Source organism: Onychomys torridus, chromosome 12 (assembly GCF_903995425.1).
Source record: "Onychomys torridus chromosome 12, mOncTor1.1, whole genome shotgun sequence".
In the NCBI taxonomy this organism is placed as follows: Eukaryota; Metazoa; Chordata; class Mammalia; order Rodentia; family Cricetidae; genus Onychomys; species Onychomys torridus.
In genome coordinates this window covers 28,331,625-28,348,299 of record NC_050454.1, presented here as the reverse complement: position 1 = coordinate 28,348,299, position 16,675 = coordinate 28,331,625, and the positions used below count along the sequence as shown (strand labels likewise).

The window sequence follows — 16,675 nt, the reverse complement described above, 5'->3', positions numbered from 1 at the left end:
TGTAGCTAGAGTTTTCTCTGGTCCTGCTTGGACTATGGTCAGGACAAATCTGTCTCATCCGCCAGTCCAACAGCTGCTCAGACCCAACCAAGTAAACACACAGAGACTTATATTGCTTACAAACTGTATGGCCATGGCAGGCTTCTTGTTATCTAGTTCTTCTATCTTAAATTAACCTATTTCTATTAATCTATACTTTGCCACATGGCTTGTGGCTTACCAGTATATTACATGTTGGTATTCATGGCAGCAGCTGGCAACATCTCCTGACTAAGCCTTCCTGTTCCCAGAATTCTCTTCTCTGCTTATCCGGTCTATACTTCCTGCCTGGCTACTAGCCAATCAGCATTTTATTTATACAGAGTGATATCCACAGCACTCCCCCCCCCTTTTTTTTTCAAAAAGGAACTTTTTAACTTTAACGTAGTAAAATTACATATAATAAAACAATTATTCCCTCGGATTTCTAATGTTCTACACAGACTTGGTAAGTCAATTAAGATATCAGATATTTTAAAGGAAAAAGCTACTTAAATTTTTTTTCCACATTTAAAAAAAATGGGTATTATGTATATATTAGAAGAAAATTGGACTTTGATAAAATTTTAGGCAGTCTGAAAATGGAACAACTAACTATATGAGAAGATTAATGTTGATGGGATTATGCACATTATTACTTTCTTTATCCTTATTTTACTATTTAAAAGGATAGTCAATTTAAGTTCCAGGATAAAAGCTTTAGACAAACCTATTAAAATGAATTATAGAGAAATTCAGATTCAGACAGCAGAATTTAACGGTGAAATGTTTTGGGATTGGATTATAATGTTACAGAAAGAAAGCCTGTTTTCTCACAATCACCCTTAATTTATCTGGAAACCGTACAGCAGTTACCTGGGCAATTGAATGCACAAAATAGTTGGAATCCAATTGAAATGCTAGATTTACGAAGGTTTAAGGAGGCAATAGTATCTTATGGCATGCATTCCCCATTTGTAAAGCAAATTGGTTAAACTCCTGATCAATTTATAATAAGATTATACCACAGGACTGGCGGGTGAGAGAGATTTGTCCTGACCGTGAGCCAGGCAGGACCAGGAAAACTCCAGTTACATTTTATCTTCATTATTTTTCTAATTATAAAAGTATACTTATGGAAAAATATAGATAATGGAGAAATACAGACAGTTCAAATTAAAATTACCTTGTGGTTGAATCCCTAGGAAAAAAATCACCATTTGCAGATTATTGTGTAATTTACAGATGCTTTTATGTGTTCATATGCATGCACTTATTAAAAATTTTAATACTGAAGGAGTCACATCATGAATACTACGCTAGATACTATTTTGAAAAGAAAATTAAACTTATTCCATGGCTGTCTCTTATGCCCAGACATACATATCTATTTGTAAAACTTGATTGATTTGCTATAATTTTTTTACTCAATCCCTTCGTTGTTGACAGACTTTAGGTAATTTTCAATTTTCCACTATTATTTCTTAAAAATTCAACAATATACTCTGCATGTGTTTCTGTATGTGCTGGTAATTTCGGGGCAAACACCCTACTTTTAAATAGGTAATAACAAGTTTGAAATATTGTATTTGTTGAGAAATAAACTGTATTAGAGAATGTAGATATCATTATGACTCTTCATTCTGCTTTTTTCTGAGGTATCCAAGTGTTATTACCTACTAACTGAAGCTGATGTTTATAACTGTCTGCCCTTTACAGATGCCTGGTATAACCTGGGCTATGCCAACACCTATAGGTGATACTGTGTCACCCAGTGCAAGTCTGTGCAGTGAACCTCTCATGATAAACTGGGAGAGGATTACAGACAGGCTGAAAACTGCTTTTCCACAACAGACAAGGTACTTACAATCTTCTTCAGTGGTTACACTGTGTTTCACAGTTTCCATAACATTAATTGTAGAAATGAAACACTTCACACACATCCATAAGTACAATGACTTCTTTACCATGGTCTTAGGAAAATCAAATTGACTAAGTGCTCAATAGAAATGCTAAGTAAACATTTTTACGTTTTATTAGTCTTAAGGCATGAGAAGATTAGTGTTTAAATTTATGTTTGCTCATTTGCTAGAAGTAGTAGTTGTAAACTTACCTAGTTTGAAGCCTTTGGCTACAACAATTATCTTAATAACAGATCACCAAAGTACATTTTCAGTTAATTGTATGCTGAGCTTCAACATCATCAGGTTTAGGTTTCTTTTTTTATTTTATTGAGATTCCTATGATTTATTTGTATTTGAGTAGACACAGTTCAATATAATAAATCATAATTTTTCTGGCTTTTACTCTGACTTTAGCAGAAGTAAAGTTAATTCTAAAAATGTCTATTTGTATGTGTGGAAATAAGTTCAGTTTTCCTTTGTATTTTCATTTGAAACCATCATATCTTGTTACTAAATTAGATTGTTTTTAATCATTTTCATGATTACAGATAGAAAAATAGAATTATATAGTTATAGATAATTATAAAATGACTAATTCATGAACCAAAGGAAAGAAAAATACCTTCTTTTTCTATTATAAGAACAGGTAGCAATGAAGGATTAGAAAGGGAAATACTGATTAAAATAACATATCTTTTGTTTGCTTTATTTTCTGTTTAATCTTTATCTTTTCTCTGAGTTTTATGAAAGTGAAACATTTAAATATTACAAAGATAAGAAAACAATAGCAAGAGTTATTATTAAAATAGTTTTGTAAACAGAAATTCTTTAGTCTTGAATGAAATTTGAGATAAAAAGTCTTCAGTATGTAAATGAATTTTCACATAATGAAGTCTTTCATAAACATAGTTAACTTTCACTGGTAAATACATTAAATACCACTTTGGGGCATAATTAATTAGCAGTTTTCATTTGGGTTTCAAATAAATGCGAATGACATTTTTAGATTCAAGACTATAGACTTCAGTCTATATGCTGACTGTCGTATGGATAGGATTTCCTATCTCATCTTTGAAGGCACATCCTCAAAGCAGTAGGAAAAGCCAAGCCTTCTCTATTCTTGATCGCTTCCAGGAAGGAACTTACAGATTTCTTACAACAACTGAAGGATTCTCATGGGAAGTCTGTGTCTCGACTTACATTTGATGAAATTGCTTACAAGATTTCTCAAATGATTGAGCCCAAGAAACCTGAGGTAAAACAAACAAATAAAAACAACAACAAACTTTAATTCTCTATTCTCCCTTCTGTAATAGTGCCATAACATACATAGAGTCAAGAATCAATAACTTAATCATAGGACATCATTGATTAACAATAAGTAATTCCACAAATTCAACATGACAAATGACATGGGAAGTGTTTTAGATGAGACTAGAATAAAACTGTTCCCCTTTGAATTTTCTGAAGGCTGCTTTGAACAATTCTGAATACAAGTTTTGCATTCTAATTTTCTGTGAAGATTTATTTTATTTAAACTAACATTTTACATAGCTAACAAATAATGCTAACATTTTATTTCAAGATTTATCATGAATATTGTTTATCCTTTTGGTAGTTTTTGCTGCAGTGTATTTTATTCAATTCTGTCAGTTGACACTGTTTTAGGATAATTTTTTAAAATATTATTTTTAGAGTGAAGGAAAATCTGCACCAGATGGTAATAGTGCATCACCCAGCCACACTTCGTCACAGCCTAATGCTCCCCAGACCCCTAAATCATCACAAGATTCTACCACATGGGAAGGAGACAAAGATTTGGTGAGATAGAAGTTGTTAACTATAAACACATATAGATCTGAGAGGAAAAAAATAGCCTAAATTTATCAGACCTATTTTTCTCTAGGATAATGAAGAGGAAGAAGAGGAGCCCTGTGTGATCTGTCATGAGAATGTGTCTCCAGAAAACCTTTCAGTTTTGCCTTGTGCTCACAAATTCCACTCTCAGGTAAATGTTTAAGCTTGTCCTGTTAACATTTTATCATTAATCAGCTAAGCAAGCTTACTGCCTTACTTAAAGTCCCACTGGGCATAACTGCACTTCCCTCTCTGGGTACCATACAGAAATGTTTCCATCTTTCCCTGTATGCAGTCATGGTTGTACTATGGTTTTCAGGAGGACAGCCTGGAGATTTAAATGGAATCAGTACACAGTTCCCTTGAACAGAACTAGGAGAAACAGGAATTGACAGCAGTTGAGTGACTAACAACAAAGAAGTGTCGCTTTACCCTGACTCGCTGTAAACTCTACAGTGTCTGCTGTCCATATGTAATAATGGCCTCCTCAGTTAAAGCAGACTTGTCTTAGTAATCTCTCTAACCTCTTGTGTTTATGTTTGAAGATTCCAAGGCTTTCGCATTAATGTTAGAAAATGTGAGCCTGGCATAGCTTTCGTGTTCTTGGTATCTACATAGATTAACTCCTGGTGCTGCTGCTGTGTAACTGTTACTGATGTACAATGTATGGTCCAAATCCTCTGGGGGGAATGTGATTCAACAAAAGAAAGATTATGTTAGACAAGAAGTGTTTTTCTCGGGGAAGTGAACAATTGCCTGATTTTTCAAACCATGTTTCAAAGATACAATATGTGGTACCTGATACAAAATTATGTGTGTTATCTGCTTTGCTCTGAAGAGGTTTGTAAAATGGCTAATCCCAAAAGGTCTTCAAGGTGACACTTAGCTACACATCTTTCCCATTTTGAAATTTTAATATGTAATGATTTTAAAATAAGAATGTTTGTCAAAAATTTGCCATTGCCCAGTGAACGAGAAGTACATAATTCATTCAGTTTACTCAGTTTAGTTATGAAGCCTCAAATAGAGTCCCTATACTTAATCCTGTTATCAGATTTGGGTCTCCATTATTCAAACATCAAAAATATGTTTTGAGTCAAAACTTAGCAAAACATAACAAATAATTACTTCATGGTTCAATAATACTATCATTTTCACTGTAGAAAATAATCTGAAGAGAGTTTTCATCCAGTGTGTTTCAGCTTTAGAGCCCCATAAAGGTATTGCTAACTTTTGTATGTCTAGTTGTTGTTTAATTATAAGTGAAAAGAATTTATAAACAAAATCAACTAAAGAGAGAATATAACAAGCTTCTCCAATATCCTTGTAAGGAAGAACTGTTAGTCATTTTTTAAAATAGGGTGAGACCAAATTTTGAGTAGACTTGCTTAAAGATACTCTACAGTTGCCAGCTTATAATGCTTAGCAAACCAGAGAGGGTACCATGGTTGTAACAGATGGCTTGGCTTGCAGACCCACCAGAAGACATGTTGATTAGGAACTATGCTGTATAGAGCAGTGGCTGCCTCTGCTAGGCTAAATTTGAAACTCTGACTGGAATCATTTTGCTCCTTAGTGCATTAGACCATGGTTGATGCAACAGGGGACATGCCCCACCTGCAGACTCCATGTTTTGCTCTACCAGAATTGCCTGGCCACCCCAACGGGCAGTTACCCAAGATCTGATACAAGGCAGGTAGCTATACCTAAGATGAGTTTTAGAAATTGGAATTTAATTTGGCCTTTAATGAGCTAATTGTTTGAACAGTATTATGTAGCAGTATGCCCTTTGGTGTCATGCAAACAGACCAGCTAATCATACCAGGGCTGAGCCAGGATCAAGACAGATCTACAGCATGAGTCAATTCAATGGAAGGGACTTAAAGAAAGTGGGTTTTGATAATTGCATTTTATTGCTCTTCATAACATTTTCTGTGTGTAAACACAAGACCTATAAATATAACAGTGTATTTCTTAGAATGTCCTCTCTTTTTTTCCTTCTTACTCTCTTTACTTTCTCTCAAGTATGGTACATTTTAATTTCCTGAAATAAATTAGGAGAAAAGGTAGGAAAATTCTATAGATTTTAGTTTTCTTTCTAACTTTGAGATTTTGGTGTTAAAATGTAACTATTAAAACTTATAAATTCTATCTTAGCTTTTCTATCTTCTGAAATAGCTACGCTTGATGAGATTATGGACACTTTGACACTGGTGACCATACAGCGGTTTATAATAGCCTGTGACAAATGATTGTTTCAGACATTGCAGAACCAGTGTGTTAAATTGTTGGTGCAATAAAATCACCACAATAATTATACTATAGAAACTACAACTAAGATTTGTATTTCCCTCAACAGCTAGTTCTTAAAATCACATCACAAGACACCTATGTTCCCAATAGTTAGCACCATAAATATTAAATGAAGTTAGAATTAGAAATCAAGGCTAGTAAAGGAGGCAGATATGCAAAGGAAGTCATTTGCTGAGATGACTAATTGAGATCTTACATTATTTGTAAACATATTCCTTGGCTCTTAATCATTTACATTTGAGAGGATTTCTTTTCCTGATTAAAATGTCTGCTGTCATGTGATTGTTCTGGGGAAGAGTGGAAGCCATTTATATGTACTTGCTGCTGCTTGTGACAAAGTTGATATTCACAAGACCATTTGCCTGTCTAAAGCTTGTCACTGAGAGAGCGTTCCAATTCTTAGACAACAGAGCCTATTTTAAAAATAGTGTAAATGCTGTAAGTGATGTACATGCCTGTACTTTCAAACTTAAAGTAAATCCATAGTTACCTTGGGAGACATGTATCCTTGGTTCATATTAACAATCTCAATTTCATTAATTTTGGGAGCAAAAGTTGCTTTGACTCAGCAACTGTTTTTTTGTGTATATTTCAGTGTAAATGTATTTTGAAGTTACTGTGAATTTATTTAATAATTCTGTGCCTGTAATTGTATGCTAAACTTCTTTTTCTATTTTGAAAATAAACTGAAAAATATGAAGAAAAATATTTTTAAAATGTCAACATTTGAGTGGGTGAGATGATCCCGCAGGTGAAGGTGCTTGTTGCCAAGCCTGATAACCTGAGTTCTGTTCCTGGGACGCGCATGGTGAAAGAAAGAACTGTCAGTCCTGCAAATGGTCCTCTGACCTCCACATGCACAGTGTGGCTTGTGTGTGCACATGGACACAATACATTCAGATGCATGAAAGAGGAAGGGACGGAGGAAGGAAAAGTATTCTTCAGTATGTCATTCGTTTATATATAAAATAGCATTGTGGTGGATTTGCAGAATCTAGAACTTAGGGGACATTTCAGTCATCATCTTATCACAGTTATGTAGCAAATTACCTTGTAAGATAGTTTGTGCTTACAATTTGTTTCTTAGTTCATGTTTATAATTGTAATTTCATTTTTATGTGGAAAATAAAAGTATTTCTGAATTGAACAACTATTTTTCTATGTGTTCTTTTTAAATGTATCTAAAAATACTTTCTCTATTTCAAATGTCTATTTCTGTTGAGTTGTACTTGAATTTTTATTCCATTTTGAGGAAATAATGTGGAAATATCTAAGTTGTTAGTCATCTCATCTTGTGAAATGCCAAGGATGTCTTGGAGTCTTAGAATGCAGAGCTTTGGGAGTCAGTGCTTTTCTAATCTGCCTCTGTTTTGTAGGTGTTTCTTGTCCAAAGTCATCTGGGTAGGAGGTAAGGATACTGATGGCTCCTGATGTACTACACATGGCTCCTTTTCTGGTTCATGTGCCAGAGTATAGTAGTGGCAAGTGTTCGTTGAAAGGCCTCATGCCCTGGGATCCCCATGGTGAAAGTAAAAAACCTACTAATCCTGCAAATTATCCTCTGACCTCCACATGCACAGTGTGGCTTGTGTGTGTGCTAATCATTCTCGACTTCAAGTAAGGAGCCAGAAGACTTAACACAATCACTGCTCTGTGGGGAGAATGTAGGAGTACCCCACAAAGTCATGTCTGTATCTCCAGATGCTGCAGATAATGGAGCTGTAAAATGGTGGTACACAGTTGTTTTTGCTGAGGAATGATTTTACCATGTTCAGAAAACCAACTAATCAGAAAGTTCCTGGCATGGCAGTATTTGTATCAAAAATATTTGGGGGGGCTCAGTGAATAAGAGTGCTGTGCCCAAGCATGTGGACCTGAGTTCAAATCTTGACACCCTCACATAAAAAACCTGGACATACCTTTATATACTCCAACCTGGGAGTGTGCTGACCAGATAGCCTACTAGTGAGAGATTCTATCTCAAGGGAATTAAGGTAGCGAGAACGTAAGTCCTAGAGCCTTCTGGCCTCTGCACATGTGCACAGGCATGCACACCTCTGTATGCACACACAATTTTTAAAATAGTAAAATATCTGAAAGTATCTAGTAATACAGCTCCTCCTGGAGGATATGCCTTGTGATGTTTGCCTTTCTGTTTATTTTTCATGTATGTGACAGCTCACAGCATTTATAGGATACCTTCAGATATCTTTGGTACTTTGATCTACTAATGACAAGTATGTTACTATGATTTCTCTACAGATGATGAATCTCAAGACTCAGATAAGGGCAAAACAGTGTATTCAAAGTGACAGTTATAAACACTACAAAGTAGCATTTTAGGGCTGTAATAGAGATCTTCTGTCCCCTTGCTGGTGTTCCTGCTAGTGCTGACATCTGCATCCATTTTTGGATTTATTTCATACATAACAAAAGTAGCACTCACTCCTTCTTAAATAATTCTCTTCAAATTAAACAAGGTAAGCACAGTAAGCCAGCTATTTTCTACTAGGACTATAGTGCTGAGTATATAAAATACAAAGTCATGGTAGTGACATGACATGGTGGGAAGGGTTTGACTTTCCCCTGTGGTTCATTTAGGTTGGTTCCAGTTCATGCAAATTATCTTGACTTAATTAATACTTTTTTTTTTTCATTCTTTAATCTTTCCCAGCTTAAAAAAAAAAAATGAATCTAGCTTTGTGGTTCAAGAATGCAGGTTTGGTTTCTAAGTTAGTCAAGAATGCCCTACATTTGTAAGATATTCCTAAATAAGTATTAACCTTTCAGATAAGGATTCTATAATTGGAGTAGGTTAGTACTGCTTTTGGTTTATAGTCAGATTAAAAACAATAAATGAACATGATTTTCTTGAGTAGGTAGTTTTCAGTTACCAGCTATGTAGAAAGTCCTAGTCCACAGGTCCTAGACAGCCATCATGGCAATGTATTTATATGAGCATATGCTGAGCAGTCATGTGGGAATCTGTCTCGGCAGTGAGCATTTAGATGTTCTAGTGTAGATTAAATTTCAGAAGCTAAAAGGTGTAATAGAGTTTGATTTTCTTGGGTAAGTCTAGGTTTGCATTTTTATTTTATGTATATGTGTGTACACATGTGTGCCATCTGGGTGTCAGAGAAGGGTGTCAGATCCTGTGGAACTGGATTTACAGGTGATTGTGGGTACAGTGAATGGAACCTGGGTCTTCTACAAAAACAATAAGTATTTGTTTAGCTCACAGTTTGGGACATTCAAAGGTATGGCACCTGCATTGCTTTATTTCTGGTGAGGATACTAGATGGTGGCATGTCCTGGGAGAGGGGAAGAGGTAAACAGGGAGTGTAGGAAAGGAAGGAAGAAGGAGAGAAACTGGAGGGGAAGAGGAAGATGGAGGATGAAAGAGGAAAGAGGATCCTAAAATCTGCTTTGGGATCCTATCATCCAAAAGACCTTCATCTGTTCATGAGCACCATCACTTGATACCATAGCCCTAGCACTGACATCAGAGAATATAATAGGACTCTCTTCTTTCTGTGGCTGATTGAAGCCCCTTCCTTCACTGTACAGATTCCCATCATTATGCTATGGAGACTCCAGCAGAGGCTTCAAGTTTGGCTACATATTTGTTGTTGGCAAAGTCTCCAACATTCTTTGTTGAAAACTTTGTTCATAATTGGTGGTTATACTTCGAAAGGTAGTAATAGTGTTTGGGGGCTAGCTAGAGGAAGTCATTGTGGGCATGTCCTAGGAACCGGTATCTTTCATTAAGCTTTTTTTTTTTTTCTTTTTTTTTTTAATGGATACTTTCAGTCTCCTATCTACTAGGAAGTTAATAACATCTGCCACATGTTCCCACTGCATCATGGACTCAGGGCATGGAGGGAAGAACTATAGACTGAAACATCTAAAACTAACCATGAGGGCCAAATTAAAGAGTTCCTTCCTTTTATCCAGTATTTAGTCATAGTGACAAAGGTCCCACTAACACATTGGAGTCACAAGAGGAGATTAGAGCAAACATTCCAACATCAAAATTCCCCTTTGCTTGGCTTCTATTTAATTAATGTTACAGCTGAGGCATTAAGGTATTTCAGAGAGCCCAAAGAGAGCCAAGCCCATGAGATACTCCTAATATTGCTGGAACTGTATTGAATCACTGGGCATCTTATTAAAATTTGGACTTTGATTCAGTACTTAGGTGAGAGCTAAGATTCTGAATTTCTAATGAGCTCCTGATGGTAATGCTCTTGGTTCTGGGGTGATACTTTTAGTAGAAAAACTAAACCATGGGAAACATCAGCATTGCCCAGGATTCTTTGTAAGGCTAAAGATTCCCAGGTCCCACCTATGAGATGGATTTCTGCGACTCCTGTTCTCCTTCAGTAGGCCCACCAGATGAACGGTATCAACACTAAAAACCAAATCTCTAGCCTGATGTCTTACATGTGAGAACACCGTATCCAATAGGCAGTGTGACATCTATCTTTTTACGGCTTTCCCCTGGGAAAGTTCATTATCTGGTGAAGCATTTCCAACAGGAACATTTGCTAGTATGTAGCCTCCTTTGTAGATTGGGGACTGCAATTTACATTTTGAGTCAACTGTGACAATTTCATTAACACACAGCTCAGAACCTAGTGTGGAGCAGCCTGTTTGATGAATGGGGTCCCAGGTTCTTCTTGAAGCACTATCACATTGTATATCAGTTTTATGTCAAATGAACTGATGGTTTTATGGCCTTTTCTTTCCATTCGATAGGCCCCTTGTCATGGGTTCTTTCTAATATGGCTAGAGGGCATATTTTGGTGGTGATGACACAGTGATTTATAAAACCCACATTATGCACCAGCCACATATATGTAAATCAGAAACATTTCTTTCTGGGAGAAATTGTCTTTGCTATTCTGTGATAAATAGGTGCATATTCAATATGCAGGCGTTCATCATGACAGATTTGAATTCTCATTTCTGTATACCATATGACCAAGCAATTAGCATCATATCAGGGGAAAGTACTCTACAGCAGGATCCTTCCAAATGTAAGACTGCAGCATTCATTTTTAGAGCCTCCATGACTCTCATGCTGAAGCATAGTTGCTGGAGATACCTCAGCATCAACCTAAATGATGGAGGGCAAAGAGATGCTTAAAGGGAGCATTACAGACAATGAAGAAACGGGAGTTGCTTTTCACCTCTGTGTTCCAGAATTACTATACAACTTACTATTACCTGTCTTATTTGGACCTCCAAACATTCTAAAAGGTGGAAATTGCTGTCTAACAAAAAAAAAAAAAAAAAAAAAAAGGAACCTAAAGGTCTGTCTAACTCTAAAACCCATGATCTCTGCTATACTACTGCCTCACAAAACACCTTCAGGTCAGTATTTGAATTATTCTCTGGATAGCAGCTTTGCAGAGACAAGACCACAATGCTTAGCAATTGCACATGCCATCTGCATCCTGGGCCCAGCCTTGAATCTGTAGAGGTAGTATCAGAAGTGTGCTGAGTGGAGTGGCTTAGCTCTTTAATGACCACTACTTGGGAGACTGAGACAAGAAGGCCACATACGTAAGGTCTGCCTGAGCTACAGATTGAGTTTAAGGACAGCCAGGGCAATTTAGACTCTGTCTCAAAGTAAAACGTAGAAGGAAGGTTGAGGATATAACTCGGTTGTAAGTGTCTTCCTAGCATGCACAAGGTCCTGGATTCAACCCTTAATACCCGCAAGAAACAATGAAAATACTAAAATACCTAGAAAAGTTGGAAAGAAACATTCAAGGAAAACTCATTGAGTGGTTGACAGCAAGTGTTCATTCTTAGATTTTTTTTTTTTTTTAATTTTTTGAGACAAGTTTTTTCTGTGTAGCTTTGCGCCTTTCCTGGAACTCAATCTGTATCCCAGGCTGGCCTCGAACTCATAGAGATCCACCTGGCTCTGCATCCCGAGTGCTGGGATTAAAGGTGCGCTACACCACCGCCTGGCTCATTCTTAGCTTCTTGAATGAAATAAAATTGTGTAAATTTTAATACTCCTCAGCAGTCATTGGCAACATGAAAATGTGAGTCTGATAGCATTATTATGTCCTAAATATTGGTTCTTCATAAGGATGGACAAACTTTTAGACATTGGATATTTGCAAATCACTTTTAAAAATACCATGTTTCCCTCATAACACTTAGCTCAAGTTAGGTGTTATTTGATCCATTCTTAGAAAGGAAACTGAGGCTCAAAAACTGGGAACCAACTCTCAGAAAAGGTCACAGCAAGTAATGGCAAGAAAAGCTTCCATACTGTAAATCTATTGTTCTCAGTGCTCAGGAAAACAGTTTTTAAAAACTACTTTTATGCTCCCCAAAGTCTCCATATCAAAACAAGAAAACATTTACCCCAATAATTTCAGTCATAAACCTCATTTTCAAAGATACGTTATTTTTTTTAACTCAAATATTTGATTGAAGCCTTCTTACATAGTATGTGATCCTGAATTGGAGATTGCTAATCTGTACGTTTCATTCTCTCTTAACCCCAATCAATAGAAAAGCAACGTCATACATTTGGTATACAGGAAAAAAGTTGAGGGAGTCTAACCTCTAGTTTTAGTTAAAATATATGTAAGCAGGATGGTTCACAAAACAAAATAGAAACCAAGGAAAGAGATTGTAGAAGTGGATTCTCCTTGCAGATGAGGGAAGAAACGAAGAAGTGTCATTTAGAAGACTGCTTTCAAAATGGATTCTGAAACTTCTATTCTGTGAAGAATATTTGGCAGCTTCTTTCCTGCAGCAACCAGCTGGGCATGGATGAAAGTGTCTCCAACCAGGTCAGTGCCTGAAAGGAAAGAGTTCAAACCATAAGAAGAGGGGAGACAGTAACAGGAAGCAGCAGTTACCCATAGCAGACAAGAAAGGAAACATGGAGGGGGTGTTGTAGTTAGCATGAGAGGGATTGTGTTGTCTCCAGGTGGTGATAGCCATACTTCAGAGGTGCTTGGAACAATCAGACCACCTTGGTGACTGAGATAACTGGGTCATTTGGGAATATGGAGAAGTTGTATGAAACCAAGTGTTCATGCCTCTTTCTACCTACCATGCTCAGCCAAAGATGTAAAATATGTTAAATTTAAGCATTACATGGATATTCTAATTTGGCCCATACAGCATATTTATAAAGTGAAGTAATTATCCCCATTTTACAGAAGAAGAAATTAGTTTACAGAGGAAAAGAGACTTTTCTCAGTGTTCGTTGAAGAACTGGAGTTAGAATGCAGACACTGATGAAGCTATAAAGCTGCGGCCAGATAAGAAAAAAATGTTTTATTTGTATCATATAAATAATTTTAATTCAGGGTGGTAGACTAGGAAGCACCTCTTGGTTGGCAAAGGCTCTGAAGCAAGCCCTTCTGTACACAGCTAAGTGAGAGGATCTATAAACCTGATATAGTAGATACAGACACATGGTAGACAAGACAGGTAAGGAACTCTCACATATGAGCAGATAATACTTTTAAAGTACATAAGTGTACAGTAATAGTCACAACTCATTACCAGCAAAAATCTTAGAAAACATCCCCAACTCCTGGTCAAAGCTTAATCTCCAGGCATTTCCCTATAAAACTCTCCCTTTCATACCCATCTGACCTCCTGTTAGTTACTTTTCTTGTTGCTATTACAAACACTAAACAAAGAAGGTTAAGGATTGAAGGGTTTATTTTGGCTGAAAGGTTGAGGGACACCTGTCACAGCAAGGAGGATGTGGAAGTAGAAATGTGGGGTGACTGGTAATATTCCATCCACAGTCAGGAAGCACAGAGAGATCAATGTGCTCAGCTCACCCTTTTATTCAGTCTGGGATCCCAGCCCATCGAACGGTGCTGCCCTTATTCAGAATGGGTCTTCTTTTCTCAATAAAACCTTCCTGGAAATACTGTTATAATAGACAACCTAGAAAGGTATTTTATACGGATTCTAAACCCAGCCTAGTTAACAATGAAGATTAATTACATCAAAGAGTTGTAATTACTGTATGAAGGTTCAGTTTTTGTATGCACATAAAAAAAGCAATAGGTACACTCTAAAATAGGATGAGTTCCTGAATGCAGTTTTACACATGCTTTTCATTTTCTTTTTATTAATTAGCTCTTATTAGCATGTTTTAATATGTAGAAAGATCAGCATGACACTTCTGGGCTCTATAAAAAAGGACTGAGACTTTGAGATGTGAAGGATAAATGATGATTCACACATTGTAGTGGTTATCCAATCTTGGTGAGCTCTCAAGAAGCACAGTCTCAAATGGTGGGGCAGGTTAGGAGAGGCTAGAAAGGCTTCAGGAGAAAGGGGGCTAGCTAGGGGGAAGGAAGAGAGGAGAATCGTGGAGACACTTTGTTCATTCAAAACTATCAGGACTGAGGTATAACCTAGTACTAGACTCGGCTTGAATATGTAGGACCCAAGGTTTGATTGTCAGTATCACAGAGAGAAAGGAGCCAGGGCGGGCTGGGGGAGTGGAGAGTGGTGGTTTGAATGAGAGATGTTCTCCTGAGGCTCAGGCATTTAAAGAGACTTCCCTAGTTGGTGATGCTGTTTGCAGAGTGTACAGTGTGGCCTTGCTGGGAAAATATAAACCGGGGACTAGACTGGAGAATGTGTGTATATAGTGTCACCTACTTTTAGTTCTGCTTCCTGATGTGATCTCTCCATTTCTCATTCCTGCCTCTTGTTGCCATGCCTCCCCACCATAATGAACTCTTGTCCTTCTGGAACCATAAGCTAAAATAAGTTTCCTAACTCATTTTGGGCCGTAGTGTTTTATCACAGCAAAAGAGAATGCAGAAATACAGGGAGAAAGAGAGAAACGGAGGGAAGGGAGAAAAAAGAAACACCAACCCTTTTTCATAATCTTTAGTAGGTACAAGATAATTTACTTTTATTTTAGGTCATCGAATGGTGTCAGATCAAGGCCAGGTGATGATATCTTAGAACTTACTGGCCTTGTAAACATCATTGGCATCAGCTTGTCATCAAAGATCATTTCTGTATGTGGTTCACATGTGGGACAGCTTATTAGCATTTCTTTTTTAAATGTTTAATTTTTGTTTGTTTGTTTATTTGGTTGGTTGGTTGGTTTTGAGATAGACTGGCCTGGAGTTCACTATGTAGCTCAGGCTGGCCTTGAACCTGCATTTCGTATCTCAACCTCCTGAGCCTCTATGCCTGGTTTCTTATCATTCCTAATTAAAATTCTAAGATTACTTTCAATATGTATAAGCCAGTAACTTTCAAATGTCATGCTATTTCTAAAATTTTGAGTAGATACTGTTTAATCTTCATATTGACTATAGAGGGCATTTCCGTGGTGATTCTGAACAAAAGGAAAAATGAGGAAAAAAGAGCGTAATTAGTTGTAATAATTTCTTTCCAGTTGTAACCCCATTTCTCAAAACTGAAACAAAACTAAATCTAAAGAGGCAAGTTTCTCATTTCCTGTAAAACAAATTAGAGGGGACGTTTAACTTTTAGCCAACTAATAGAAACACCTAAATTATTTCAAATATATTTAAATTTGAAACTTAAGCATTTTGAAAAATGTAAGAGAAACAGAACCTCTAATGATGGGGTATAAGCCTAGTGTTCAGTCATCTCTTGAGACCTGGGCCATGACTATATAAACTTTGTCTGTTTTTAATCTTACTTAACTAATTTATTAAAGTATCGAGGTTCATACTTACTGTCTTAATTATAAAGAAGAAATCTTGTGTATGTTTTTGTGACATTTGTTTGTTTAAAGGAAATTAGACTAGTAGTGTAAGGGCTGTATCCTTTTCAAAGACCTTAAAATTGCGTGGTCAAAATTCTACAGTCTAGAAAAAGGAGAATCAGTTCCACTCCCAGTGGCAGTATGTGAAATTTCTCATCTCTTCACATGTACACATTAACACTAGATCATACTCTCCTTTTCAAAAACATTTTATGTATTATTTGATAATTTTATACTTGTATATAGTGATCATTTTCACCCCCTGCTCCCCTCACTTATTTCCTCCATTTCCCGAACCCTTTTTTCTTCTTAACACATCCCGATTCCTACTAGCATGTAGTGGGTTATAGGCTAGCAGAACATTCCTTTGCATTTATAATTGCTACCTTACAAAGGCAAGTCCTCACTGACTAGCCATCTTGGCATGATGCGACTGTTTACTACAAACAAAAGTGGTTATGCTACCTTAGACCCAGCTTATGGATACTCTCTTCCCTTACTTTTCACTCTCAGGGACCAGAAAAATTGCTCTCAATCTTTAACCATTCTTGGGTCAACTATGTTTTCATATGGAAGGCTCCACTCATCAGCAGGCATCTCACTCCATATCATATAGAGGAAAATAGCACCATTTGGATCCCCTTCAGACTACCCACCCAGACTCTTCCTCTAGATAGAAGATACAGCCATGATTGTATATACCTCATCACCCAAAGCAAGGCCCATGAAACCACCAATATAGGAGAGGGAATTATATCAACATTTCTGCCGTGGATGTTTACTCTTTAGAGATCAGCTTCAGGTGCATGTCTCAGCATTCCAACTC

General features: G+C 36.8%; 1 protein-coding gene across 1 annotated transcript in view; it reads left to right on the top strand.

Moving 5' to 3' along the window:
- Dzip3 (DAZ interacting zinc finger protein 3) overlaps nt 1-7,239 on the top strand; it is a 76,823-nt gene extending 69,584 nt beyond the window's left edge. The window contains 6 exon segments of the mRNA XM_036203288.1: nt 1,738-1,877; nt 3,057-3,177; nt 3,618-3,743; nt 3,829-3,930; nt 5,356-5,416; nt 5,419-7,239. Of these exon segments, the coding sequence (XP_036059181.1) occupies nt 1,738-1,877; nt 3,057-3,177; nt 3,618-3,743; nt 3,829-3,930; nt 5,356-5,416; nt 5,419-5,465 (597 nt within the window). The 3' untranslated portion in view covers nt 5,466-7,239.
- Nucleotides 7,240-16,675: the final 9,436 nt, after the last annotated feature.